The 26418-nt window shown below is 47.5% G+C and overlaps 1 protein-coding gene and 1 long non-coding RNA gene across 5 annotated transcripts in view; one reads left to right on the top strand and one right to left on the bottom strand.

Annotated features, from left to right (window-relative positions):
* Positions 1-7611: 7611 nt before the first annotated feature.
* Positions 7612-7798, top strand: LOC148133552 (uncharacterized). The gene is made up of 2 exons (XR_015746973.1): positions 7612-7717; positions 7753-7798. It is a non-coding gene; the product is annotated as an uncharacterized LOC148133552 (long non-coding RNA).
* The window catches only part of NCLN (nicalin), a 38817-nt gene continuing 20173 nt past the window's right edge, over positions 7775-26418 (bottom strand). The window contains exons 6-15 of one of the 4 annotated variants that reach the window (XM_087952740.1): positions 24547-24650; positions 24343-24431; positions 21262-21401; positions 17801-17991; positions 15820-15907; positions 11370-11408; positions 11067-11230; positions 10522-10575; positions 9550-9628; positions 7775-7893 (exon numbers count right to left, since the gene is read on the bottom strand). In XM_087952740.1, coding sequence (XP_087808866.1) covers positions 7834-7893; positions 9550-9628; positions 10522-10575; positions 11067-11230; positions 11370-11408; positions 15820-15907; positions 17801-17991; positions 21262-21401; positions 24343-24431; positions 24547-24650 — 1008 coding nt within the window. In that variant the 3' untranslated portion in view covers positions 7775-7833. The remainder of the gene's footprint in view (positions 7894-9549; positions 9629-10521; positions 10576-11066; positions 11231-11369; positions 11409-15819; positions 15908-17800; positions 17992-21261; positions 21402-24342; positions 24432-24546; positions 24651-26418) is intronic. The other 3 variants (XM_087952741.1, XM_087952742.1, XM_087952743.1) reach the window with 3 other exon arrangements.

Genomic DNA, 26418 nt, shown 5'->3' with positions numbered 1-26418 from the left:
GTCACAGGAGACAGTGAATTCAAGTTCCGCCTTAGCCATGAAAGATGGTTGGGTAACTCTAGTCCAATCACCAGGAGACAGAGAGTTCTAGTTCCACTTCAGGCATAAAAGGCAGCTGGGTGACTTTTGTGCCAGTCACAGGAGACAGAGAATTCAAGTTCTGCCTTAGCCATGAAAGATGGTTGGGTAACTCTAGTCCAATCACCAGGAGACAGAGAAATCTAGTTCGACCTGAGGCATAAAAGGCAGTTGGGTGACTTTTGGGCCAGTTACAGGAGACAGTGAATGTAAGTTCCGCCTTAGCCATGAAAGATGGTTGGGTAACTCTAGTCTAATCACCAGGAGACAGAGAGTTCTAGTTCCACTTCAGGCATAAAAGGCAGCTGGGTGACTTTTGTGCCAGTCACAGGAGACAGAGAATTCAAGTTCTGCCTTAGCCATGAAAGATGGTTGGGTAACTCTAGTCCAATCACCAGGAGACAGAGAGTTCTAGTTCGACCTGAGGCATAAAGGCAGTTGGGTGACTTTTGGGCCAGTCACAGGAGACAGTGAATGTAAGTTCCGCCTTAGCCATGAAAGATGATTGGCTAACTCTAGTCCAGTCACCAGGAGACAGAGAGTTCTAGTTCCACTTCAGGCATGAAAGCCAGTTGGGTGACTTTTGGGCCAGTCACAGGAGACAGTGAATTCAAGTTCCGCCTTAGCCATGAAAGATGGTTGGGTAACTCTAGTCCAATCACCAGGAGACAGAGAGTTCTAGTTCCACTTCAGGCATAAAGGCAGCTGGGTGACTTTTGTGCCAGTCACAGGAGACAGAGAATTCAAGTTCTGCCTTAGCCATGAAAGATGGTTGGGTAACTCTAGTCCAATCACCAGGAGACAGAGAAATCTAGTTCGACCTGAGGCATAAAAGGCAGTTGGGTGACTTTTGGGCCAGTTACAGGAGACAGTGAATGTAAGTTCCGCCTTAGCCATGAAAGATGGTTGGGTAACTCTAGTCCAATCACCAGGAGACAGAGAAATCTAGTTCGACCTGAGGCATAAAAGGCAGTTGGGTGACTTTTGGGCCAGTCACAGGAGACAGCGAATTTAAGTTCCGCCTTAGCCATGAAAGATGATTGGCTAACTCTAGTCCAGTCACCAGGAGACAGAGAGTTCTAGTTCCACTTCAGGCATGAAAGCCAGTTGGGTGACTTTTGGGCCAGTCACAGGAGACAGTGAATTCAAGTTCCCCCTTAGCCATGAAAGATGGTTGGGTAACTCTAGTCCAATCACCAGGAGACAGAGAGTTCTAGTTCTACCTGAGGCATGAAAGCCAGTTGGGTGACTTTTGGGCCAGTCACAGGAGACTGTGAATTGAAGTTCTGCCTTAGCCATGAAAGATGATTGGGTAACTCTAGTCCAATCACCAGGAGACAGAGAGTTCTAGTTCCACTTCAGGCATAAAAGGCACCTGGGTGATTTTTGGGCCAGACACAGGAGACAGTGAATTTCAGTTCCGCCTTAGCCATGAAAGATGGTTGGTTAACTCTAGGGCAGGAGTGTCAAACTCACGGCCTCCATGTCGGATCCAGCCTTCAGGGTGCTTAAATCTGGCCCACAGGGCCGGCCTGGAAATATGAAAATACCGGCTTGTGGTGCCTCTGTCCCAGTGGTGGGATTCAGCCGGTTCGCACCAGTTCAGAAGAACCGCTTGTTAACTTGCTGAGCAGTTTGGTGAACTGGTTGTTGGAAGAAATCATTCGGGCGGAGAGCCAGTTGTTAAATTATTTGAATCCCACCACTGCTCTGGCAGCAAAAACAGGCTGCGTGTGGGGCACCCGTGCCTTGTTTTCACCATCCATGGCCTCCTGCAGCACTCTGCCAGCAGAAAGCAGGCCCAAAAACAGCCTGAAAGTGGCCTGAAAATGGGCCAACGAAAACAAGCTGAAAAACACCCTGAAAAAAACAGGCCAAAAACAGGGCCGAAAATGGCCGCCAGAGTGCTGCAGGAGGCCACGGAGGGTGAAAATGAGGCACAGGGAGGCCACGTGCAGTTCCCCTCATGCCCCTCGAAGAAATCCAGTTCGACATCCCTGCTCTAGGCCAATCACTAGGAGGCTGGGAGTTCTAGTCCCACTTTAGGCCCAAAAGCCAGTTGGATTACTTTGGTCAAGTTCCTTCCTCTCAACCCAACCCACCTCACAGGGTTGTTGTTGTGGGGGATAATAGGAGGAGGAAAGAATATGTTCGCCACGTTGAATTTTTTATGATAATGATACAGGCAGAAAAATAAAATATAAAATAAAATAATGTAACAAAATAGCTTCTGCAATTCAGATGTTACTGAGCTGCTGTTGTGGTTCGTCGGAAGCAGGGGCAGACGGCTGAGGTCTCGGAGAGCGAGGACTCAGATGAGGGGCCTGCGTGTGACGTGGGGATGGGGCCAGGACCATCAGGGAGTGGGACGCTGCTTTTGGAGATTGTGGAGGCTGGCAGCAGTGAGGAAGAGGCCCCCGAGGAGCCTGTGCCCAGTGTGTGTGCGCGCAGGGCTGCTGGTAGGAAAGAGCAGCTGCAGCAGCATGGGTGACTCAGGAGTAAGGCTGCAAGTAATGGACCCTCCCTGAGGAGATAAAAGCCAGCTGAGAAACCGGAGTTCTTTGCAGGAAGCAAAGAAGTTTTTGCACTCAAGCCTTGTGGATGTTCGGAATATCTTGGTTGGTGTTTGGAGACTTTTTGTATTTGAAATATTTCTTAGTAACTTTAATGTTCTTGGCAGCCTTGCACCACCTTGGCAAGACTCATTCTTATCAGAGATAATTAATTTGAAACAGCCTTTTAACCATGAAGGAACAGAATTCGTAAAGAATCATTAAAAGGTTTCGCTGTTAACCTCTGTTTCGTGTTTGTTTCCCTGGAACAAGGTTTGAGTCAGAACAGCTGTGTGTGCTAGGGACATAATTATGCATACATAGGTAGCCCTCAACTTACGACCACAATTAAGGCCAAAATTTCCATTGCTAAGCAAGACAGTTGTTAAGTGAATACAACACCACCACCCCGCCACACACACACAATTTTAAGAGTGTTTCTTGCCACAGAATCACAGCAGTTAAGTTAGAAACATGTTTGTTAAGTGAATTTGGCTTCATTGTTTTGGCTTGTCAGAAGGTCACAAAAGGGGACCACACACCCCCAGGACACTACAGCCATCATAAATATGAGTCAGTTACCAATCGACTGAGTCGCTTTTTTCCAGTGCCATTGTAACTTTGAATGATGGGAAAACCAGCGGTTGTAAGTCAAGGACTAACTGTATAATGGGAAGCGTGGGGAGACAAAGGGAGAAATTATAATCCTATGTTCTTCTTAGGAGCAGGGTGTGCATTTTTGCTGAAAAGCCATTTCTCTTTCTCTCTCTTAGCACATACCGTTTGCGGGAAACGGCTGCTATTTATTTAACGTTATCACACAGCCAATAAATTAGCACAAAAAAATACAAATATATGCTACATAACAAAGGTAATGCTTGAATATTCAACACTCGGACAGAATTGAAATCCCAAAATAGGTATGGTGCCAAATTTGTTTTCACCCAGCAATAGGAAAATTGCACTCCCAAGTATTTTGAATGTGTTGTAATAAGGATGGTGTCAGGATTCCAGCAATCACCCTAAATAAATCATGATTCTCGAGCCAAACTTCAAAAAACTTCAAAGGATTTATTAGAGGCAACATACTGGCCCTGCCCTGTATGAAGCCAACTCTGGCACACGTCATTTACAGTCCCCTGTGGCCCTGTTTCCCCCCTCCTCTCTGGGTGTGTCGTCAATCAGATTTTCCAATTGAGCCCCTTCACAGGCTGGGTGTCATCAATCACATTCTCCAATTAAATATATTTGTGGGCAAAAGCTCTGGTAGTTTAGTTACAATCTTTTAAAGAGAAGAGTTGGAATGTACTTTCGCTTCCAAACTGCTGCAACTCCTCTTCCACATTTCCTTCCTCCCCCTCCCTTTTTTATGGCAACTACTAAAACAGGCATAGGAATATTTTCTGAGTTGACAGATGCAGCAAAACTGGTGAAATACAGGCAGTCCTCGACTTACAACAGTTCATTTAGTGACCGTTCAAAGTTATAACGGTACTGAAAAAAGCTACTTAGGACCAGTTTTTTGTTTTTTTGTTTTGCAGCATCCGCATAATCATGTGATCAAAATTCGGACGCTTAGCAACAGGTTCATACTTATGACAGTTTGCAGAGTGTCCCAGAATCACGTGATCTCCTTTTGGGACCTTTGGATGAGCAGTCAATGGGGGGGGAAAGCCAGATTCACTTAACGACCGTGTTATTAATTTAACAGCTGCCGCGGTTCACTTAACAAACGTGCCCCCAAAGGTTGTAAAATGGGACAAAACGCAATGCATTCTCGCAACATAAATGTTCAGCTCCAATTGTTGGTCGTAAGTCGAGGACCACCTGCATTTATAACCAAGATTCCACTGCTTGTTAGCCACAGGTTAAAAGAATTAATAGGCAATCCTCATCTTACAGACGCAATCAGGACCAGAGTTTTCATTATTAAGCATGTTTTAAATACGCCATGTCTTGATTTTACAACCTTTTTGGTTCCAACTGTTAGGCAGACCCTTGCAGCTGTTCAGTGAATCCCATGGTCATTAAGAGAATCCAGCTTCCCCCAGGCTCAATAGCAGGAACTGTGAGAGGGATCTTGGAGTCTTAGTGGACAACCAGCTAAATAGGAGCCAGCCATGTGCAGCAGCAGCCAAAAAAGCCAATGCAATCCTAAATTGCATTAACAGGGGGATACAATCGAGATCAAGGGAGGGACTAATACCACTCTATAAAGCCTTAGTAAGGCCACACTTGGAATACTGCATCTGGTTTTGGTCACCACACTATAAAAAAGATGTTGAGACTCTAGAAAAAGTGCAGAGAAGAGCAACCAGGATGATTAGGGGACTGGAGGCTAAAACATACCATGAATGGTTGCAGGAACTGGACCTGGCTAGTCTAGGGAAGAGAAGGACCAGGGGAGACAGGATAGCAGCCTTCCAATATTTGAGGGGCTGCCACAGAGAGGAGGGAAGGGGTCAAGCTATTTTCTAAGGCACCCGAAGGCCAGACAAGGAACAATGGATGGAAACTGAACAAGGAGAGATTTAACCTGGAAACAAGGAGAAACTTTCTGACAGTGAGAACAATCAATCCATGGAAATTGCCCTCGGAAGTTGTGGGAGCGCCATCCCTTGAGACTTTCAAGAAGAGACTGGACTGCCATTTGTCAGAAATGGTGTAGGGTCTCCTGCTTGAGCGGGGGGTTAGACTAGATGACCTATAAGGTCCCTTCCAACTCTGATTATGTTATCCCCCGTTCACTTTGCTTGTCAGGCACTGGCTGGGGGAGATTGCAAATGGCAATCCCATGATGCTGTGACTGCCATAAATTCATGTAGGTTGTCAGGGACCTAGATTTTGACCAAGTAACTGTGGAGATGCTATGACGGTTGTAAGTGCGAGGACCGGTTGTAAGTCATCGTTTTTCAGTGCCACGGTAACTTGGAATGGCTGCTGAAGGAACGTGGGTTGTAAGCCAAGGATTACTGGTATGCTTTCGTCCTTCATACAGGAAGCCCTCAACTTACAACCACAACTGAGCCCAAAATTTACGTTGCTAAGTGAGTCTTGCTCCATTTGAGGGCTTTTCTCACCAGATTTATTAAGTGAATCACTGCAGTTCTTAAGTCACATGGTCGTTAAGTGAATCTGGCTTCTCCATTGACGTTGCTTGTTAGAAGTTTGCCAAAGGGGATCATGTGATCCTGGGACACTGTAATGGTCATAACTTATGAGTCAGTTGCCCAGCACCCAAACGTAAATCACATGACTAGGGGGATACTGGAATGGTCATAAGTGTGAAAAATGGTCATAAGTCTTCTTTTTTCAGTGCTGTTGTAACTTTCAAACAGTCACTAAATGAGCTAAATGACAGTCAAAATCTACCTGTTTCCCAACTTTTAACAGCTTGATGTGTGGACTTCAACTCCCAGAATTCCCCAGCCAGCATGCTGGCTGGGGAATTCTGGGAGTTGAAGTCCACACACCAGCAAGTTTCCAAGACTGGGGAATATGAAGATAAAGGCATTTGATTGAGCAAAATAGTGACTGGACTGAACAATCCCTTCAGGGTGTTACAAGCCACAATTCAAAGTTTATCCTGCAACAACACACTTCATTTAGGATTCTTTGGTAAAACCAAGTTACTCCCCCAAAATGTTGTTTTTGTTCTACGACCTCTTTCCATGAAATCAATCCTTTTCTCCCATGTCCTGTGCACGCTAGGCACCTCACTAACAGAAGGGAAATAAGGGTTTCCTTTACCTTTGTGTATAAAATGTAATAGTTGGGAGAGAACACCTTGAGGTCATCAAGACCAACCCCTGAAAAACCCATATCAAACCATCCCTGTGAGAAGGCTCATTCTGATTGGCAGACACCCCTCACCTCTCTGGGTCATAGGTCCCAGTTCTCTTCTTGTTCCTTTGGGCCAGTCACTTTCTCTACTTAGCTCAGCCCGCCTCACAGGGTTGTTGTTGTGGGGAAAATAGGAGGAAGGAAGGAACATTGGGTGTGTTCACCATCTTGAATATATGAAAGCGAAAGACCCACTCACGCATCGTCACAAAATCTCCAGAACCGTAAAGCTTACAAACTTGAAATTTGCCACGTCTGTTCCTCTTGGCTTCTAGGTGCTCACCAAGAAAGGATTTTTCTAAATGACCATCAGAGCATTTAAGAGTATTTCCTATATTATTATTATTATTAACATGCTCTGATGCTAAAGAGTTCTACTCCCCCTCCCCACCTGAAAAGAAATCTGGTCCAAATGCAAAACACAAGCAGAGGAGAGGAGGTTCAGTTTCAGAGCACCAAGCAGCTTTAGTACAGAACAGTTGAGCTAAGCCATGCCCAGGTTCCTTGCTGTCTCCTTCTTGCTCACACAGCAAATACTGTTTCACTTTCCAAACAGCCCCCAACTCTCTCACACACTGACAGGACGCTAGCCAGATGAATACAGACAGATGCTGGTAGGCAGAGGCACAATTCCACCCAACTTCTTTTCCTCCCCCCCAAACTAAGCCTGACCGCACAGTTTCATAGCGAAGCACAGGTATAGAGCTAGTTATTTATACAAAATAAAACAGGAACTGAATGAATGAATTGAATAAATAAATGTCAAAATCAGGCAAGCTCACAGATATTAGGGTGGTTTTTTTTTGTAATCGTTTTAATTTACATGTGCACATTTTTTTAAAAAAAAAATCAACCACGTCCCCTTTCAAGTTCTCTTTTGACAGGCAGGCGTGGGGCCCTCCCCACCCCCCAGACTCCTGTCCCTCCCCACCCACCCCCAGCTTAGAATTATGGCACATGTTGTTTCTCAACCAGCAGCAACAAGTTGTTGGGGGGGGGGGAAGGAAAAAAAGTCATTTTTATCCGGGAGAAGGTTTCCATCTGTAGTGGGTAGAAATCGTGTCCAGAGGTTTGATGGGATCTGGTTTGGAGTCGAGTCTCTCGGCAGTTTCCGTGCCAGGGAAAAAGAGGGAAGGAAAAGGAGCTTTTGCAGAAATGCAAGGATGGGAGAGAAAGAGTGTGGCTGTTGGTTGGTGGTGCTTTTTTTGTTTGTGTTTTATTGGTTTACCATCTTGAGCTTTTGCGTCCTGCCCCTGGCGAGGAGGAGGAGGAGGAGGAGGAGGAGCAGGAAGGAGAGGAGAAGCAGGATCCAACGGAGGAAGAAACGACACCAGGAGAAGATTTCTGGGCTTTTCTGCTTTCATTGCTGTTTGGATTTCCGAGAGACCCTTTGGACCAGCTTGTAAAGGAGGCCGAAATGCTAAAGTAAAAAGAAAAAGAAAAGAAAGACAGAATGAGCAAGCACCTGGCTCTATCGACGTAGGGAATGTTTTGGTTTTTTTTTTTTTTAAACTTGGCAACGTTAAGACATGTGGGACTTCAACTCCCAGAATTCCCCCGGGGCCACGTGTGAAGCAAAATCAGGAATTGCTGATGCACCAAAGCATGAGAGATTATAAAAAGAAAGTTTACGTCTTGTTAATGTGGGATCAGCATCTAGATTTTTTTTCCATTACATTGGTACCTTGGCACTCGACTGCTTCAAAACGCAACAAATTTGGGTGCTTTTTAAAATTTAAAATGTTGTCCCAATAATCGGCCTTTGTTTAGTACTCAAAACGTTGCTGTCGGGAGAGCGGGGACAGCTGTGAGGGACGGACAGGAAGTCAGCCATGCCGGGAAGGTCACTGACACAGGAAAAAGAACAGAGGAAAAAGGCAAGTGGACTTTCTGGTTTTTCTTTAAAGACATCTCGCTTCTCATCCAAGAAGCTTCTTCAGCTCTGACTGGATGGTGGGGAACAGGATTTATAAGCCTTGCAGGCAGCTGGTCATTTGCATCCTTGTTAAGAGAGTTGTTGAGGCCACCTGTCAAAACTGAACAGCCCTCTCTCAACCGAGGGGGAGGGATACGACGTCATCGATCTCCAGTCTACAACACAGTGCTTTCCACAGTCCCACGAAGGCTCCGCACCCATTTGCATCACTCAGGTGGCCCTGAGGACACAAGTAAACCTCCAGGTGGCCTCAACATCTCTCTCAAAGGATGCAAATGACCAGCGGTTTTCAAGGAGTAAATCCTCCCATCTTCCCATCATCCAGTCAGAGCTGAAGAAGCTTCTTGGGTGGGAAGCGAAATGTCTTCAAAGAAAAAAAACCAGAAAGTCCAGTTGCCTCTTGAAAAAAAAAGCACCTTTGGGAGAACAAACAGAAAGTTCTTCCTGGCCGAAACAATGGGTTATGTAGTTAACCACACGGTTTATTTGGGACTCGTCCTTTTTAGTATCCATCGCACCTCCCAGAACCAATTCACGCCAAGTACCGAGGTACCAACGCATAGGTTGGCGTGTGTCATCTTCACGCATTATTGTGTTCGATCAAGGAATATTAGGAAGAAGAGAGTATTAAATATTTATTAAATTTAATAAAGTAAACCTCTGGACCAGCTTGTAAGGGAGACTGGGGTGCTAAAAAGACACAAGAGGAACTGCGAAAGCAGAGCCCTACCTAAGTTGGGTACAGGGTTTCTTCAAACTTGGCTACTTTCAGCTGATTGGTAACCGGAGCCAAACAAAATGCTAGAGCAAGATTTATTTAATGGTACTTATATGTCAAATTTAGAAGCAGCCCACTGCGCTTGCAAAGCAACTGAGGATTGTCTTTAGCCTCAGGTAACAGCGTCCCATGCACCTCGGTGTGTAGTCATGCCCGACACATAACCCACGGAAACATCCTCGGACAATGCTGGCTCCCTTAGGCTAAGAAATGGAGATGAACACCGCTTCCTAGTCGGACATAACTGGACAAGGGAAACCTTTTATCTTTTTAGTCTAATCCAGCAGGGCTCATTCCTACATTCATCCCTTTATTTCGTGCAGCAAAAATGCCGTAGCAAACCACCGTGTGTGGGCACTCACCTGGACAGCGATGTATGCCACGCCAAGGTAGGCTGCTATGCAGAGAGCCAGGAGCAGGTCGAAGATGGCTGGCTTGACCCTGAAAGACACAAGCCACGTTCTCACACCCAGTCAGCTGCTTGTTTGCATGCCTGCCTCTCGAAGACCTCTTTCTTCTCTCCCCTCTTCGGGCGTGCTACCATCCCCAAAAGAAAGGGCCAACTTTGAGGGTGGTGAGCCAAATCAGAATCACTGAGAGTTGGGCAGCATACTAGTTTAATAACATCTACTCTGTTTTCCTGAAAATACGTCCTAGCTTTATTTTTTACATGTGCGTCCAATACAAGCCCTACCCCCCAAAATAAGCCCTAATTAACATCCTGTCCATTCCAGAGTGCATGGGTAAAAATTAAGCTAGGGTGGGGACGGGTGTGTGTGGAGCTGCCCTACTACTTATCTTTGGACAGCTGTAGCCAGGCCTCACATACCCCGACACTTGCCTTTTCTTCTGCAGCCATCAAGGCTTTCTTGAAGGCCGCTGGAGCTGATAACAAAGCTCTGGATCGATCCAGAACTCTGTTCTTGGCTGCAGAGGCCTTCAGGAAAGCTTTGCCGACCTTGCTAGCCAAAGAAGAAGTTCCTGAAGGCCTCTGACAGAGAAAAGGAGGCCAGGGGGCGACACGCACAAATGAGGTTAGTCAGTAACATTCCCAGAAAATAAGACCCGGTGCCTTTTTTTGATGACAAAAAAATATGACAGGGTCTTATTTTGGGGGAAACACGGTATAGACTTCTAAAACTCTCCTGTCTGTTTATCTGTTTGTAACCTCCAGTTAGCCCGTACGGTGCGTTTATGCAGGGACAAGTTTTGAACTAGACTGCCTCAAACCTGCTAACTTAAAAAGAACGTGCTTTTTATGCCCCGAGTCTTAAAGGAACGACCCAGGGCCAGTCAAACTCCAAAACACATTTTTATTGTTGTTCCACACTTACCTATACGCGTTCATTACTTGCTTCAGCTGGTCATAGAAAACAAATTCAGGATCCCTGCATATATATATATAAAAGGAAAGATCAAGAACGTTGAAAAGAGCTACGGCTTTTAAAGGTCGGATTGAAAACCCAGGGACGACCTTATACCACAGGGATCCCCAAACTTGGCAACTTTAAGACTTGTGGACTTCAATTCCCAAAAGTCTCTAGCCAGCATAGAGTTAAAAGTCCACAAGTCTTAAAAGTTGCCAAGTTTGGAGACCTCTGTTATACCAAGTGAAAACACACTGTCTAGCCCGGAAGTCATACAGGTATTCCTTGACTTACAACCATTTATTTAATTGGCCGTTCAAAAATTACAACGGGACTGAAAAAAAAAGTGATTTAGGGCAAGTTTTAGCCTGCAGGGTCCTTGGCGTTCTCTTGAGCTCGGCGGTTTTCCTGCGGACATCTCATTGCCAAACTAGGCAACATCATCGGGGCTAAATAAAGAGGGGGCGACAAGTGGCCAGCTGAACACCTGGGAGCCCCATCACCCTCCTCACCGCTTGTCTGCCTTCACGTAGTGCTGCTTGACGTCTTTCAGGTAGCGGCTCAGGTAGTACTCCAGGGTGTTGATGAAGGTGCTGTCTTTGTCCACCAGCTGGGCAGCCCTCGGTTGACTGCTCAGCCAGTCCATCACCGACTCCATCTGCTCCTGCTGAATCTGCTGAATCAGGGAAGAGGGAAAGAGGAAGCCGGCCAGTTCTGCAGGTGAAAACCCCCAAACATCCTTCTTTCTCTCTCTTTCCCCCCCCTCCTCTCTCTCTCTCTCTCACACACACAGAGCTCTCTGGCCAGGAGCTTACCATATGTTCAGTGAAGATTTGGAGGTCAGCAGGCACGCCCTAGTGAGGAAAGGAAGAGAGAGAAAAAAAGAGTTGGATGAAAATCCTGGGTTGTTTTTTTTTAAGGACTCAACTGTCCACAACCTCCGTTATCACCGCAAAGATGAAAGACTAGATAGCACCCCGTGCGAGTCCTGGGCTCTGTTATTGAAGGCCTGTCAACCCCACTGGAGAAATTTCTCATGTGGGCTCTCCGCTCGGTCCTCGGCCATTTGTGGGCAAGAGTGTGCCTTCAACCAGGTGGTCTTGGGTTGTGTGGGGCAGCGTTCCTCAAACTTTCCAGCTTTGCGGAATGGTGAGGCGGGAAGAAAGGGGTAGTTCCGGGCGAGCAGGCGCAGGCAGCTCAATTTGCACAAGCGGTCCGCGCGCGCGTCCCTTAAAAAAATGGAACTGCGTGCAGGCAGATCACTCGTGCAAAAGTGGAGCTGCGTGCACACTTGCCTGTCACTTCCGTGGCCTGCTTCCGAACGGCTGCGGCTCAGTACTGGGCCGCAGTCTGGGGGTTGGGGACCCCTGGTGTGGAACCCACCAGCATTGAGTCTCTGATGATCAGAGCTCAGGTGAGGTGGGTGGGACACAACATCGGAATGAATGCTTGGCTAATTGCTCTTTAGCAAGGGTGAGCGATTGGATGACCCGTGGACTTCGACTCCCAGAATTCCTGAGCCAGCCCTGCTGGGAGTCGATGTCCAGAGGCTGTAAAGTTGCTGGAACTGCCTGCTCCTCTTCTATAGTGTTCTGGAATCTGGAAAGAGACCCTGAGACGGATCGCCACTACTTAGCAATAGCACTTGGGACTTACACACCACTTCCCAGTGCTTTACAGCTCTCTCGAAGCAAGAAAGAGACGTGTCTGAACTGATGGAAGATATTTTTTATTGTCCTTTTACCTCACACAACGAAATTAAATACCATCTTCAGTGTACATTATGACTATGAAAATAAAACACAAACACACATCCCTCACATTCTATACACTGAATTGAAAACCACCCTGGCGGACTCACTCCCGATTCCCACCCATCTGGCGGATTCATGCCATTGCACTACAGAGTAGAATTCAATAAAGTTACTGCCCTGGGATAGAAGCTGTTTTCAGCCTGTTTGTCCTTGTTTTTATTATTCTGTACCGTCTGCCAGATGGTAATAGTTTAAAAAAAAAAGGGTGCCCAGGATGAGATGGATTTTGGAGAATGTTTTGAACTTTCTTAAGGCAGCGGGAGCTATAAAGCTCTTCCAAAGAGGGGAAGAGGGCAACCCATGATCCTCTGAGCAATGACGTTAAACCCTCTGGAGTGAATTTAAAATAAAGCCGCTCTCTTCCACACGTCCGGTGAAGTGAACTGTTGCTCACAGAAGCCGGTGCCTTTTAATAAAGGAGCTTCTGGCCGGGGCAGAAAAAGGCTCTGCTCCGGGGTCCCCACCCGACAAAATTCCTTGGCTGATGGGGGTCTGCAGTAGGCCCTTCCTGCCATCACGTGTGGGGCAGGCCAATCCCATTGGGGAAAGACAGTTCCACAGATATCCTGGACCCACGGCCGTGAAACAGTGGCCCTCAACCTTTGGGGCACCAGGGACCGGTTCCGTGGAGAGGGGGTTTTCTGTGGAGCAGAGGAGGGCTGGTTTCATATGCGCCTGCATCCTCCGGATGGGGCTCCATTTTTATTTTTATTTTTGGCGCAGCCTGGTTTCTGAAACGCTATGGCCCAAAGCCAGTCACAGACCGGGGGTTCGAGACAGAATTTTGCAAGATTCAAAGTACATTCCCGCCCCCATCTTTACACCCTAAGCAACTAGGTAGGGTCCCTTCTGAGATGCTTCTCACGCCCTTTTTCCTTTTGTGGGCTTCGCTGATTCTTATCTGACTGTTGCCTAGTCCAGGGGTCAGCAACCCGCAGCTCTGGAGCTGCATGTGGCTCTTTCATCCCTCTGTCACTCAAAAGTATGTGTCACAACCGCCAATGTCCGCACAATTTATGGAGCTTTTCGAACTCCAGTAGGCCAACCATGGATAAATCCAAGAAAAGAAAAGTTTCAGAAGCAAACAGAATGTTTATTTCAACTACATATGCTCGTTTTGTGGCCGCTCAGGAAATAGTCAAGTACGGGAAGGGTTTTTGTGGCTCCCGGAAACAGGTCCAAATGGCTCTTCGAGTGTTTTAAGGTTGCCGACCCCTGGCCTAGTCTGGCTCCCAAGGACTGTCAAGGGAAATCAGAAGATCCATAAAGGTTTATTGCAATCACTTAAGCTCGCTACAAGAATCTGAACTACTAAGGGTATCAAAAGGCTGACTCATAACGCAGCTCTACTCACGATTTAACAATAGAAATGAAGGGAGCGGGAGGAGAATGCTTGGAATGTATTGGGAGCTGGGAGGGAGGTGGGGAATTTTTTGCGAGCCATTTGCAGCCTGAGAAGATCCTAATTCTTCAAGGCCGTGCGATGGGAACCTTCTGAAGGTGCAGACTGTTTTCCCAGAATAGATAAGAAGGTGTTGGATTGGTGGGCAATGGACAAAGGGTGGCCCCAACTGGGAAAAAAAGGGGAAGTTGACTATGCTGTTTTTCGCATGAAAACCTCAGAGCTAGCTTCGCTTCTTCTGTGCCTGTATGGATCTATCATAATGTTATATTCTTGGTAACATAATGTCCCAGGAGTTTCTTTTGCTGCATATGCCAACAGCACGGTTGACAAACGCTTGAAACAAATTGGCGGGAGATAAGAGTCCATGGAATTTAAGGTGGGCTGGACAGGATTAAGTATCTGGGGGTGCAGATAACTTAATAATCTGAACTGGTCTCTTCATACATCATCCTTAGTGAAGCGTGCATTTCAGCGCCTGCATTTCCCGCATCACATGAGGAGAGCACACCTCCCTCCTTCTGTCCTGCCCACTTTTTACAGAGGCACAATGGAGAGAGTTTTAACAAACTGCATCACTATTTGGTTTGGTGGCTGCAGTGCCTCAGGTAGAAAGTCCCTGCAGAGAGTAGTGAGGACAGCGGAGAAGATTATAGGAAAGCCGCTTCCTGTCATTCAAGATGCTGCTTATAGGCACTATGTGTTAGAGCTCAAAGCTTTGTTGGAAACCCCACACGCCCACTTCACAGTCTGTTTCTGTTGCTCCCCTCTGGGAGGAGGTTTCTAAGCATTTGTATCCGGGCTTCCAGGTTCTGTAAAGGCTTTGTTCCCTAGTCCATCCGTTTGGAAAACTCGCAAGATTCATTTCTCTCACCATGTAGCAATCGCAAGAGCCCTTAAGACTTATATACCACTTTACGGTTCTTTACAACCCTCTCTAAGCAGTTTGCAGAGTCAGCCTCTTGCCCCCAACAATCTGGGTCCTCATTTTACCCACCTTGGAAGGCTGAGTCAACCTTGAGCCTGGTGGGATTTGAACTGTCAAATTACAGGCAGCCAGCAGGCAGCAGAAGTAGCCTGCAGTACCGCCCTCTAACCACTGCGCCACCATGGCTCATACACATGTATATATCTGGACTAGACTGTGTTGCTTCTGTGTCATATAATACAGGGGTCCCCAACCACCGGGCCCCGGACCGGTACCGGTCCGTGGATCATTTTGTACCGGGCCGCAAAGAATGAAAGCCTACTTTGCTTGGGCACCGCCATCTTGTTTTGACGGCGCTTGAGAAAGTGCTTCCGGGTGAGCTTGTCGGTCGTCGGTTGGAAAGCGGCGTTTGGGTGCTGAAGGAATCCTCGCGCCTTAGTTTCGTCGAAGGGGGGGGGCGGCTTCGAACGAAGAGCCGTCCCGATGGCGGTGGAGTCTCGCGTTACTCAGGAGGAGATTAAGAAAGAGCCCGAAAAGCCCATCGACCGCGAGAAGGTACAAAGGAGGAGTTGAAGGTGGCGGGGAGAAGCGGGGGACGGCTGGCTGGCTGGCCGGTCGCTCGGCTCGCCTTGCCTTGAGTCATTTTGTACCGGGCCGCAAAGAATGAATAATCGTGAAACTGGTCCCTGGTACAAAAAAGGTTGGGGACCACTGATATAATATATGCGGATACAGGCATAATTTTGGATTTATTTATTTATCTATTTATTTCGTCATGCTTCTGTAGTGTATATTAGAGATGGAACCCCTTTGAGGGATGTAGGCAACGTAATTTCATTTTAATGTATGCCGATTAGTGTACATTCAAAGTGACAATAAAGTTATTCTAAGTCTAACTTAGATCTCTTGTGGGCACGAAGGGACTCAAGACTGATGACGCCTTTGGCCCCTCCCTCAGGCTCAGCCTGCTCACCTCCTACAAGGCCATTCCCACAGACCAACCCCCTCTGATTTGTGAGCGGCAAAGTGAGCGGTGCAGCACACTCGGCGGAGCAATTCCACCCTCGGCAGGTGTTTTTTCCAGCAGCCATTTCACCCGCCCTAAGAAAAGGGTCTCTCACCTTCTCTGTTAAGTTGTAGACCACCCTTGTCAGAGCTTCGACAATGATCCGGGTGTTCCGGGTTAGGATGTGGAGGTTCACCCGTGGCCTGCAAGAGGGGAAACAGCAGCCACCTCAGAATCAGGTCAGAAATGCTGATCTGAGGCTTATGAAACTGTGGCGCTTGGCATAGGCCCACAGCCTACACGCCGTCGATCCCAATGTCAGGCGACCAGATCAACCTTTGGGAAGTTAGCCCACAAAATGACCTGTACAATGTGTCTGCCTTGAAAACTGTTCGCAAGAGGTACTAGGCACTGGTGGGATGCTGCCGGTTCGCACCGCTTCTAGCGATCCGGTAGTGCCGGTCAGCAGTTGGCCCCGCCCTTTCCTGTCCTGCATTTCCTTTGTTTGTAGCTCAGCCGCGCCTCAGCTGTTTTACTCACCAGCGCCGACAGTAAGTTTTTTCATGCTTAAAACTGCCCCTTTTGCAACGTCCCGCACGTGGTAATAAAATATTTTCTATTAAATACCACAGAACCGGTAGTAAAATATTTTGAATTCCACCACTGGTACTGGGGAACATGAGGGAAGGCTGATGTAGCAATTCTTTAAAGCAGCCACCTCTTTTTTCCCCCCCACTGGGATTGTACTTTCAAAGCATGAGCAAACCTAATGCTCCATAGTTAAAGGTGGGTGTGGCCATGTGACTGGGTGGGTGTGGCTTATTTTTGCAGCCCCCCTTTTTGGAACTGAGCATGGAGGGGAACAGGACACCCCTGTGCTCCGTTTGGGGTCGTCTGGGCCTCAGGGAGCCTCCTGGGGGGGACTTTTTGCTCCCAGGAAGCTTCCCTGGGGCCCAGGAGGTGCCCCACCCTCCATTTTGGCCTCCTGGGCCTCAGGGGAGCCTCCTGGGTGAAGCAGTAAGACAGCCCCAGCACAGCTGATCATAGGAACAGCTGATCGTTGGGAGGAAGAAAAAAAAAGGGAAAACTTTAAGGAGTAACTGGGCAGGGGAGAATGCAGTCAGCGATGTCAGGCGTGTGCGCAATGTTGCGCATACCCAATAAGGGCTGACTGGGCGGGGAGGGGAGGGGTGGGGCCAGCCAGGGGCACAATTTGCCGGTTCTCTGAACCGCGCAGAATCCCCGGTCCGAACCGGTAGAATCCCACACCCCTGCTTTGGGAGTGAGGCAGCATGGAGGCTCTTCTCATTTTCCCCAACCTCCCATCTTGGAGAGACGAAAGATGACAGAGGGAAGAAGGCAACCAAACCTTGGGGCCTTTTCTGCCTGACGTGCCTCAAGGGGAGGGAGGAAGGGGGGAGAGGGAGAGGGAGAGAGAGAGAGGGAGAGAGAGAGAGGAGAGAGAGAGAGAGGGGAGAGAGAGAGAGAGAGAGGGAGGAAGAGAGAGAGAGAGAGAGAGAGGAGAGAGGGAGAAAGAGAGGGAGAGAGAGGAAGAGAGAGAGAGAGGGAGAGAGAGAGAGAGAGAGAGAGGGAGAGGGAGAAAGAGAGGAGAGAGAGGGAGGGAGAGAGGAGGAGAGGGAGGAGAGGAAGAGGGGGAGAGGGAGAGAGGAGGGAGGAGAGAGAGAGAGGAGAGAGGGAGAGAGGAGAGAGAGAGAGAGAGAGAGGAGAGAGAGAGAGAGAGGGAGAGAGAGAGAGAGAGAGAGGAGAGAGAGAGGATTGAGAGGGAGAGAGAGGGAGGAGAGAGAGAGAGAGGAGAGAGAGGAGAGAGAGAGGGAGAGGGAGAGAGAGAGAGAGAGAGGGAGAGAGAGGAGAGAGGAGAGAGAGAGAGAGGGAGAGAGAGGGAGAGAGAGAGAGAGAGAGGAGAGAGGAGAGAGAGAGGGAGAGGGAGAGAGAGAGAGAGAAGAGAGGAGAGAGAGAGGGAGAGAGGAGAGAGGAGAGAGAGAGAGAGAGAACTTCTCAGACAAGAGGGGGCGGGGCAAAGGTCTTCCCACCCAGCCCCTCTGGTCGGCCCATTGGTCCATGCAGCGCCTCCTCACCCAGCAGCTGACCTGACGTCCATGATGCTGTTGCGCAGGCCGTCGCGGTGGCTCTCCAGGTGAGAAACTGTGAAGGCCGGGAGGCGACGGATGGCAAAGCGCTCGTGCTCCCAGGCCAGCATGTCTTCGGCCAGGTTGATCTTCTTGTGCACCATGGAGAACCTCACCTCTGGGAAATGGTGGGCAATGACCTGGAGAAGAAGCGGAAGGGACACAACCGGGTCAGGAGAGGAAGCAGTGCATGCCCCACTGTTCTGCCAGAGGAACTACAATCAATCAGAATAGTGCTGGAAGGGACCTTGGAGGTCCTCTAGTCTAGCCCCCTGCTCAAACGGGAGACCCTATATCATTTTAGACAAATGGCTGTCCAGTCTCTTCTTAAAAACCTCCAGTGATGGAGCAGCCACAACATCTGAAGGCAAGGAGTTCCACTGGTTAATTGTCCTCACTGTCAGAAAGTTTCTCCTTAATTCCAGGTTGCGTCTCTCCTGGACTGGTTTCCATCCATTGCTTCTTGTCTTGCCTTCTCGTGCTTTGTAAATTAAGTTGACCCCCTCAACTTTGTGGCAGCCCCTCAAATATTGGAACACTGCTATCATGTCACCCCAGTCCCTTTTTTTAGGCAAGCCAAACTCAAATTCCTGCAACCCGTTCTTCCTATGTTTTAGTCTCCAGGCCTTTAATCATCTTAAGTTGCTCTTCTTTGTACTTTTTCCCAAAGTCCCAATACCCTTTTTGTAATGGGGGGATCAAAACTGGATGCAGCATTCCAGGTGTGGCTAATTACTAAGGCTTTACAAAGCGGTACTAATACTTCACGTGGTTTTGATTCGATGCCTCGGTTTATACAACCAAGGATTGTGTTTGCTTTTTGGCTATCGCCGCACGCTGCAGAGTGCTGCAGAGTCCTTGATGCTGCCTGAGATTGGCTGTTTGCTTGCAGACATTTCATTACCCAACAATCCCAAAGGTGCTTTTTTTCCAAAAGGCAACTGGACTTTTTAAAGTTTTTGCTTTTTTTTTTAAAAGCGTTTCGCTTCTCATCCAAGAAGCTTTCTTCAGTTCTAACTGACTGATGGGGAATGGGAGAATTGAATCCTGAAGAAGCTTCTTGGATGAGAAGCGAAATGTTTTCAAGGGATGGGGGGGCAAACCCCAAGAAAATTTGGACACAGCACCTTTGGGGTAACCATGACCTGGATGGTTGCGATTCACCACAGACATTACTCAAGTAGATAACATCATCAGTGTGAGGGTTTGCTCCATTTTTATACAGTAGCTTGCCCTGCCAATGTTGTTGGTGTGTGTGTGTGTGTGTGTGTGGTTTTTTCCCTTTGGTAGTTCCTCGATTGGAATATTGTTTTCTCTTCATTTGTCTGGTGTTGATCCCTGTTTATCTGGGTGTTGGCTTTTGGAGAGAATTCTGGCCTTTTTGTTTCCTTCTTCGCTTCTTTATGTTCTCTTTTCAATGGGGTGTGAATATTCCTCTTCCTTCTTTCCACAAATCCAGCACTGATAAAGAGTTACCAGGTTTGGTAATGAAACATCTAAAGCAGGGGTCCCCAACCACCGGGCCGCGGACCGGTACCGGTCCGTGGAACAAGTCCTACCGGGCCGCTGGCTTGCTGGGCGCCGCCATCTTGTTTTGATGAAAAAGTGCTTCCGGTGAGCTTTTCCGGGTAGAAAGCCATTTCTACCCGGAAAAGCTCACTGGAAGCGCTGGCGCCGCCATCTTGTTTTGATGAAAAAGTGCTTCGGTGAGCTTTTCGGGTAGAAAGCCATTTCTACCGGAAAAGCTCACGAAGCGCTGGCGCCGCCATCTTGTTTTGATGAAAAGTGCTTCGGTGAGCTTTTCCGGGTAGAAAGTCATTTCTACCCGGAAAAGCTCACCGAAGCGCTGGGCGCCGCCATCTTGTTTTGATGAAAAAGTGCTTCGGTGAGCTTTTCCGGGTAGAAAGCCATTTCTACCGGAAAAGCTCACTAAACGCTAAGCGCCGCCATCTTGTTTTGATGAAAAAGTGCTTCCGGTGAGCTCACCGGAAGCACTTTTTCATCAAAACAAGATGGCGGCGCCCAGCTGATGTCGGTACCGGGCCGCGCCATAAAAAAGGTTGGGGATCACTGATCTAAAGGAAAACCACCAAGCTCGCGGACCACACCCAGGGCCCCACACTTCAACTCTTGAGCTACACATTTTCTCTTCTATCAAGAGCTTTACACCCATTCTTCTTTAAGTAGTCAGTAAAGGGAGCTATTGCTCTGGGCATGACAGGTAGTCTTTGACTTGTGACCGGTTGCTTAGCAATCATTCAAAGTTATGAACCCTCCAAAAAGGTACTTATAACCCAGAAGTTCCAAAGGGCACCCAGTCAGATGATTGCATTTTGGTTGCTGGGCAACTAAACAGCTATGTCCCATAGTCACGTGACTGCAATTTATGACATTTTTTTTGGGCAAGAAACTGGCAGTTATTTCCGAGTTTTGACAAAAATACCTTAACCACTGCATTTGTTTAATGATTCTGGATTCACTTAATAACGATGGCGTTTTGTTTGCAGCCCCCCCCCAAAAAGCCATAAAATTGAGTTGGCTACATCACAACCTGCTTTATAACATGCTCCATTAGGGACATAAGGCGAGGACTACCTATATCAGGGTGCCAACCTTGCAACTTTAAGACTTGTGGACTTCAACTCCCAGAATTCCTCAGCCAGCTTTGCTGGCTGAGGAATTCTGGGAGTTGAAGTCCACAAGTCTAAAGTGCCAAGGTTGGACACCCCTGACCTATATCATGCTGGCTATGAAGAGATCTGCCTCACTCTATTGTTTGCTACCATGCTTTCCTTGAAAATAAGACCCTGTCTTATTTTATTTTATTTTTTGCCACCAAAAAAGGCACCAGGTCTTATTTTGGGGGGGGGACGTCAGCCACTGACTAACCTCACTTGTGCGTGTCGCCCCCGGCCTCCTTTTCGCTGTCAGAGGCCTTCAGGAACTCCTTCTTCTGCGGCCGGCAAGCCTTTCCTAAAGGCCTCTGCATCCGATAACAGAGCTCAGGATCGATCCAGAGCTTTGTTATCAGCTCCAGAGGCCTTCAGAAAAGCCTTGCCAGCTGCAAAAGAAATGGGCCCGTGAGGCAGGTGTCGGGGTGTGCCAGGCCTGGCTACAACTGTCCAAAGGTAAGTAGTAGGGCAGCTCCACACACACCCATCCCCACCTTAGCTTAAGTTTTACCCATGGGATCTTAATTAGGGCTTATTTGGGGGGGGGGGTAGGGCTTATATTGGGCGCATGTATAAAAATCAAGCCAGAACTTACTTCCAGGGTAGGTTGTAATTTTGGAGAAAACAGGACAGCTTCCCAGAGGAGAGGGGGAAGAGAAATCCAACCACCCAGGCTGGGGAAGGAGGCAGCTATTACCTCATCCCTCATCCCAAAGGCATCCCATTTCCCCCCTTTACCTGTTCCAGCTCCTTCAGAAAGGTGTGCTGGAGGGTCCCTTCTTTGGGAGGCTTTGAGACGTGTAGGTGAAGACTGCTGCCTCTACCCAGCGTGTCCAGGCAGAGGACAAATGCCACGTTATCTTGCAGCAGGCTGAAATCTGGAATTAGAAAAAGCTACAGAGTTACAGGCAGCCCTCGACGTAGTTCACTTAAGTGACTGTTTGAAGTCACAACAGCACCCGAAAAAAAGGGACTTAACCATTTTTCACCCCTAGGACCGTTGATCGCATGCTCAAAATTCAGATACTTGGCAACTGACTCAACATTTATGATGGTTGCAGTGTCCCTAGGGGTCACGTGATCCTCTTTTGCAATCTTCCGACAAGCAAAGTCAATGGGGAAGCCTGTTTCACTTAGCAACCATGTTACTCACTTACCAACTGCAGTGAATCACTCAACAACTGCGGCCAGAAAGGTCATCAAATGGGGGCAAAATTCACTTCAACAAATGTTTCACTTAGCCACAGAAATTTTGTACTCAATTGTGGTCGTAAGTCCAGGACTACCTGCAACACCACTAAGAAATAGGGCCCTGCATACAGTTGGGGCCTCAAGTCTGGGCACAGAGGCAGGTCTTTAAGGTCTTGTGAAACGCACGCAGGATCAAGACCATCGTGATTTCAGCAGGAAGAATGTTCCAGAAGCGAGATTTACAGCAGAGAGGGCGCATCTCAGCCCCATCAACCTGTGCTCCTTAACCAATAAGACCTAAATCATGCCCGCCCTGTCTAACTGGATGAACAGGTAGAAACAATGGGGGAGAAAGACAGTCCCAAGCCATAAAGGGCTTTACAACCCTTTAAAACAAGGGTAAGTTTAAGATTTGTGGACTTCAACTCCCAGAATTCCTGAGCTAACCTGACTGGAGGAGGAATTCTGGGAGTTGAAGTCCACAAGTCTTAAAGCTGTCAAGTTTGAAAACCCCTGGTCTAGCATAGGGTCTTCAACGTCGGCCATTTTAAGACTTGTAGACTTCAACTCCCAGAATTCCTGAGCTAACCTGACTGGAGGAGGAATTCTGGGAGTTGAAGTGCACAAGTCTTAAAGCTGTCAAGTTTGAAGACCCCTGGTCTAACATGGGGGCCTTCAACACCGGCCATTTTAAGACTTGTGGCCTTCAACTCCCAGAATTCCTGAGCTAACCTGACTGGAGGAGGAATTCTGGGGTTGAAGTGCACAAGTCTTAAAGCTGTCAAGTTTGAAGACCCCTGGTCTAACATGGGGGCCTTCAACACCGGCCATTTAAGACTTGTGGCCTTCAACTCCCAGAATTCCTGAGCTAACCTGACTGGAGGAGGAATTCTGGGAGTTGAAGTGCACAAGTCTTAAAGCTGTCAAGTTTGAAGACCCCTGGTCTAACATGGGGGGCCTTCAACACCGGCCATTTTAAGACTTGTGGCCTTCAACTCCCAGAATTCCTGAGCTAACCTGACTGGAGGAGGAATTCTGGGAGTTGAAGTCCACAAGTCTTAAAGCTGTCAAGTTTGAAGACCCCTGATTTAAAAGGGGACAATCGGCACCTTGAATCGCGCCCAGAAGCCCACAGGTGTATGCAGCTCACAGATTGGGGCAAAGGTGCTTTTTTTTTCAAGAGGCAGCTGGACTTTCTGTTTTTTCTTTGAAGACGTTTCGCTTCTCCTCCCAGAAGAAGAGCTGAAGAAGCTTTTTGGAGGAGAAGCGAAACGTCTTCAAAGAAAAAACAGAAAGTCCAGCTACCTCTTGGGAAAAAAAAAAGCACCTTTGGGACAACCAGGACCTTGAGAATCTCCACAGACACGGATCGTGGTGTTACCTGGGCTAAATCACTGGCACCATTTTACTACCTGTGCTTCCGCATTCTGTACAGGCACCCCGTCCTCGACTTACGACCACAATTGAGCCCAACAATTTATGTGGCTAAAGGAGACATCTTACGACCTTCCTTGCCACGGTTGTTTAGCAAAATCACTGCAGTAATGTTAGCTTAGTCACACGGTTGTTAAAGGAATCCGGCTTCCACATTGGCTTTGCCTGTCACACGGTCGCAAAAGGAGATCATGGGATCCCGGGACACTGTGACCATCATGGGTTCAGTTGCCAAGCATCTGAATTTTGATCCCGTGATCACGGGGATGCTTCAAATGGTTCTAAGTGTGAAAAACCTGTCATAAGTCACTTTCTTTCGTTGTAACTTTGAATGGTCACTGAACGAACTGTTGTAAGTCGAGAACTACCCGTACTTGAAGAAGCTTTTGAAAGGACTTCAAGGGCAGCCCCAGGTACAACATATTGGAGTAGTCCAGACAGGCAGCCACCAGGGTCTAATTGACGGTGAACAGGGCTTCCCAAAAGGGCATTACAGGTTGTCTTCGGCTTACGATTATTTGTTTAGTGACCGTTCCAAGTTACAACGGCACTGAAAAATGTGACTTATGACCGGTTTTCGCACTATTTCACACCATGATCAAAATTTGGTTGTGTGATCAAAATTCGCTTGGCAACTGGCATGTATTTACGGCAGCGGCACTTTTCTGAGGTCACGGGATCACCGTTTGTGGCCTTCCAGGCAGACCTCTGACAAAATCAGTGGGAGGAACCCAGATTCGCTCAATGACTGATTCGCTTAACAACGGCAGCAGAAAAGATCGTAAAACGGGTACAAAACTCCCGTTTACAACGGCCTGGCTTAGCAAAGAAAAATTCTGGCTCAAGTGCAGCCATGAAGTCGAGGATTGTCTGAATTCGCTTTATACATTGTCTGTTTTGGGCTCTCACTTGACGGGGTGGTATCACCCAGCCATCCAGTCAACTTTGACGAGATGGGCAGCCATAAAAAAAAATCGAATTAAAGGAATAAACAATTGAAAAATAAAAAAGTGAGGATTGTCCCGAGGCCCATAAATAGCTAATACAGTCCAGGTTATACCCTCTTCTGCCACTTAAAGCAGGCGGCCAGGCTTCTATCCAACAGCCCCTTTCCTCTCCTTAGTTACCTCATAAGCCAAATCTTTCTCCATAAATCCCAAGCATATAAAAGACTACGATAATCTCCGCTCACACCTGTGTGGTCCAGGTTGTCTTCCAGCCACCTCTTCGTCCCCTGATAGTTAAACTTGCCGCCTCCGGAGGCAAAGAACAGCAGGTTGTACCTGTGCAGAGAAGAGAATGAGGCAATGGGGACATTTCTAAGGGGAGAACGTGCATCCCACCGCCTTGCCTCGTGCGGGGGGGTTTTCCCTACCCCAAAGCCGATCCCGTTCTTACGCAGCGTGGGTCCTCTTGTACGTGTAGAGCCGGGAGAACAACCTGGCCAGTTCTAAGAGTACTGCGACCCCACTGCCATTGGAGTCAGCCCCGTGTGACAGCCACTGGAAGGGAAGAGAGGAGGGGGGGGGAGTGTCTTTAGCCAGGGCTGAGCAGGGAGATACGGGAACTTAAGAGCAGCACCAAACAAAGGAGAATGTTTGTAGCTCAGGGATGACGTGAGGGGTCCTTGGTGGTCTCTGAGCTTGGTTGTTTCCTTGCAAACGTTTCATTACCCAAACTAGGTAACATCATCAGTGCTAGAAGGGCTTGTGGAGAGGAGGAGGAGGAAGATGAAGAGGAAGAAAGAGGGGAAGAAGGGAAGGGGAAGAAGAAGAAGAGAAGGAGGAAGAGGAAGAGGAAGAAGAAGAGGGGGAAGAAGGGAGGAAAGAGGAAGAGGGGGGAGGAAGAGAGGACAATGCTCTCTGAGCTTGGTTGTTTCCTTGCACACGTTTCATTACCCAAACTAGGTAACATCATCAGTGCTAGAAGGGTTTGTGGAGAGGAGGAGGAGGAGGAGGAGGAGGAAGAAGAAGAGGAGAGGAAGAAGAGGAAGAGGAAGAAGAGGGGGAAGAAGGGAGGAAAGAGGAAGAGGGAGGAGGAAGAGAAGACAATGCTCTTTGAGCTTGGTTGTTTCCTTGCACACGTTTCATTACCCTAACTAGGTAACATCATCAGTGCTAGTGCCATGGGGTTTATATTCAGACCCTTGACAACTGCCTCACATTTATGACGGTCGCACTGTCCCGCGGTCACATGATCCCCCTTTGAGACCTTCTGACAAGCAAAGTGAATGGGGAAGCCAGATTCACACTTAATAACCGTGTGTCCTAACTTAACAACCGCAAGTGATCCTCTTAACAAAGGTGGCGAGGAAAGTCGAACAATGGGGCGTCGTTCACTGAACAGCCGTCTCACTTAGCCGCATAAATTTTGGGCTCAGTTGTGGAGGACTACACCCGTATTGGTATACAAGTCAGAAATCCCGAAAAACGGAACAAGCATCACGCTGGGACGTGCAAAACGTTCTGTGCACAAACTATGCAGGGCTGGTTTTCGAGGGAGGATGTCCAGGTGTGAATGAGGCCCAGGAATTCCTTCTGGATATTTAGAATAGAATAGGAATAGAATAACAGGGTTGGAAGGGACCTTGGAGGTCATCTAGTCCAACCCCCTGCTCATCCAGAAACTCTATAAAATTTCAGACAAATGGCTGTCCAGTCTCTTCTTAAAATCTTCCAGTGTTGGAGCATCCACAACTTCTGGAGGCAAGTTGTTCCACTGGTTAATTGTTCTCTCAGTCAGGAAATTCCTCCTTAGTTCCAGGTTGCTTCTCTCCTTGATCAGTTCCCATCCTTTTTTTTTTTTAAACAAGTTTTATTAATTTTAAAGACAAACAAACCATCATTAACCATTAATACATGAACCTCTTTCCATTATAAATTTTACAAGTCAAATAAAACATTATTTTATACAATATAATTCTATTTTAGACCCTTTCCATATGAGCATACAAATATCTCTTATCCAATTTCTCTTTATTACTCTTTACTCTTATCCAATTTCACTATTATTATTTTTCTCTATATTTATCCAATTTATAATTATCATCTATTTCTCTCTGACTTGGTTACCATTATTCTCATTCTATATTCCTGCAAGGTTTTATTAATTCTCCCACATACATAAACACACAAAACACAAAAATATAAAAGATCTTTTAGGAAACCCTCTCTACATGGACTTCAATTATATTCATGCTCATCTTACATGCCATTACCTATTTTATTTACCATTCTATGTCTTCTAAATTAGCTTCTCCATACATTTCAC

Source organism: Notechis scutatus, chromosome 1 (genome assembly GCF_049901735.1).
Source record: "Notechis scutatus isolate UNSWTSFEM ecotype Mainland chromosome 1, rNotScu1.2, whole genome shotgun sequence".
In the NCBI taxonomy this organism is placed as follows: Eukaryota; Metazoa; Chordata; class Lepidosauria; order Squamata; family Elapidae; genus Notechis; species Notechis scutatus.
Note: the sequence above shows the minus strand (reverse complement) of the source record. Positions and strands in the feature narration are given on the sequence as shown.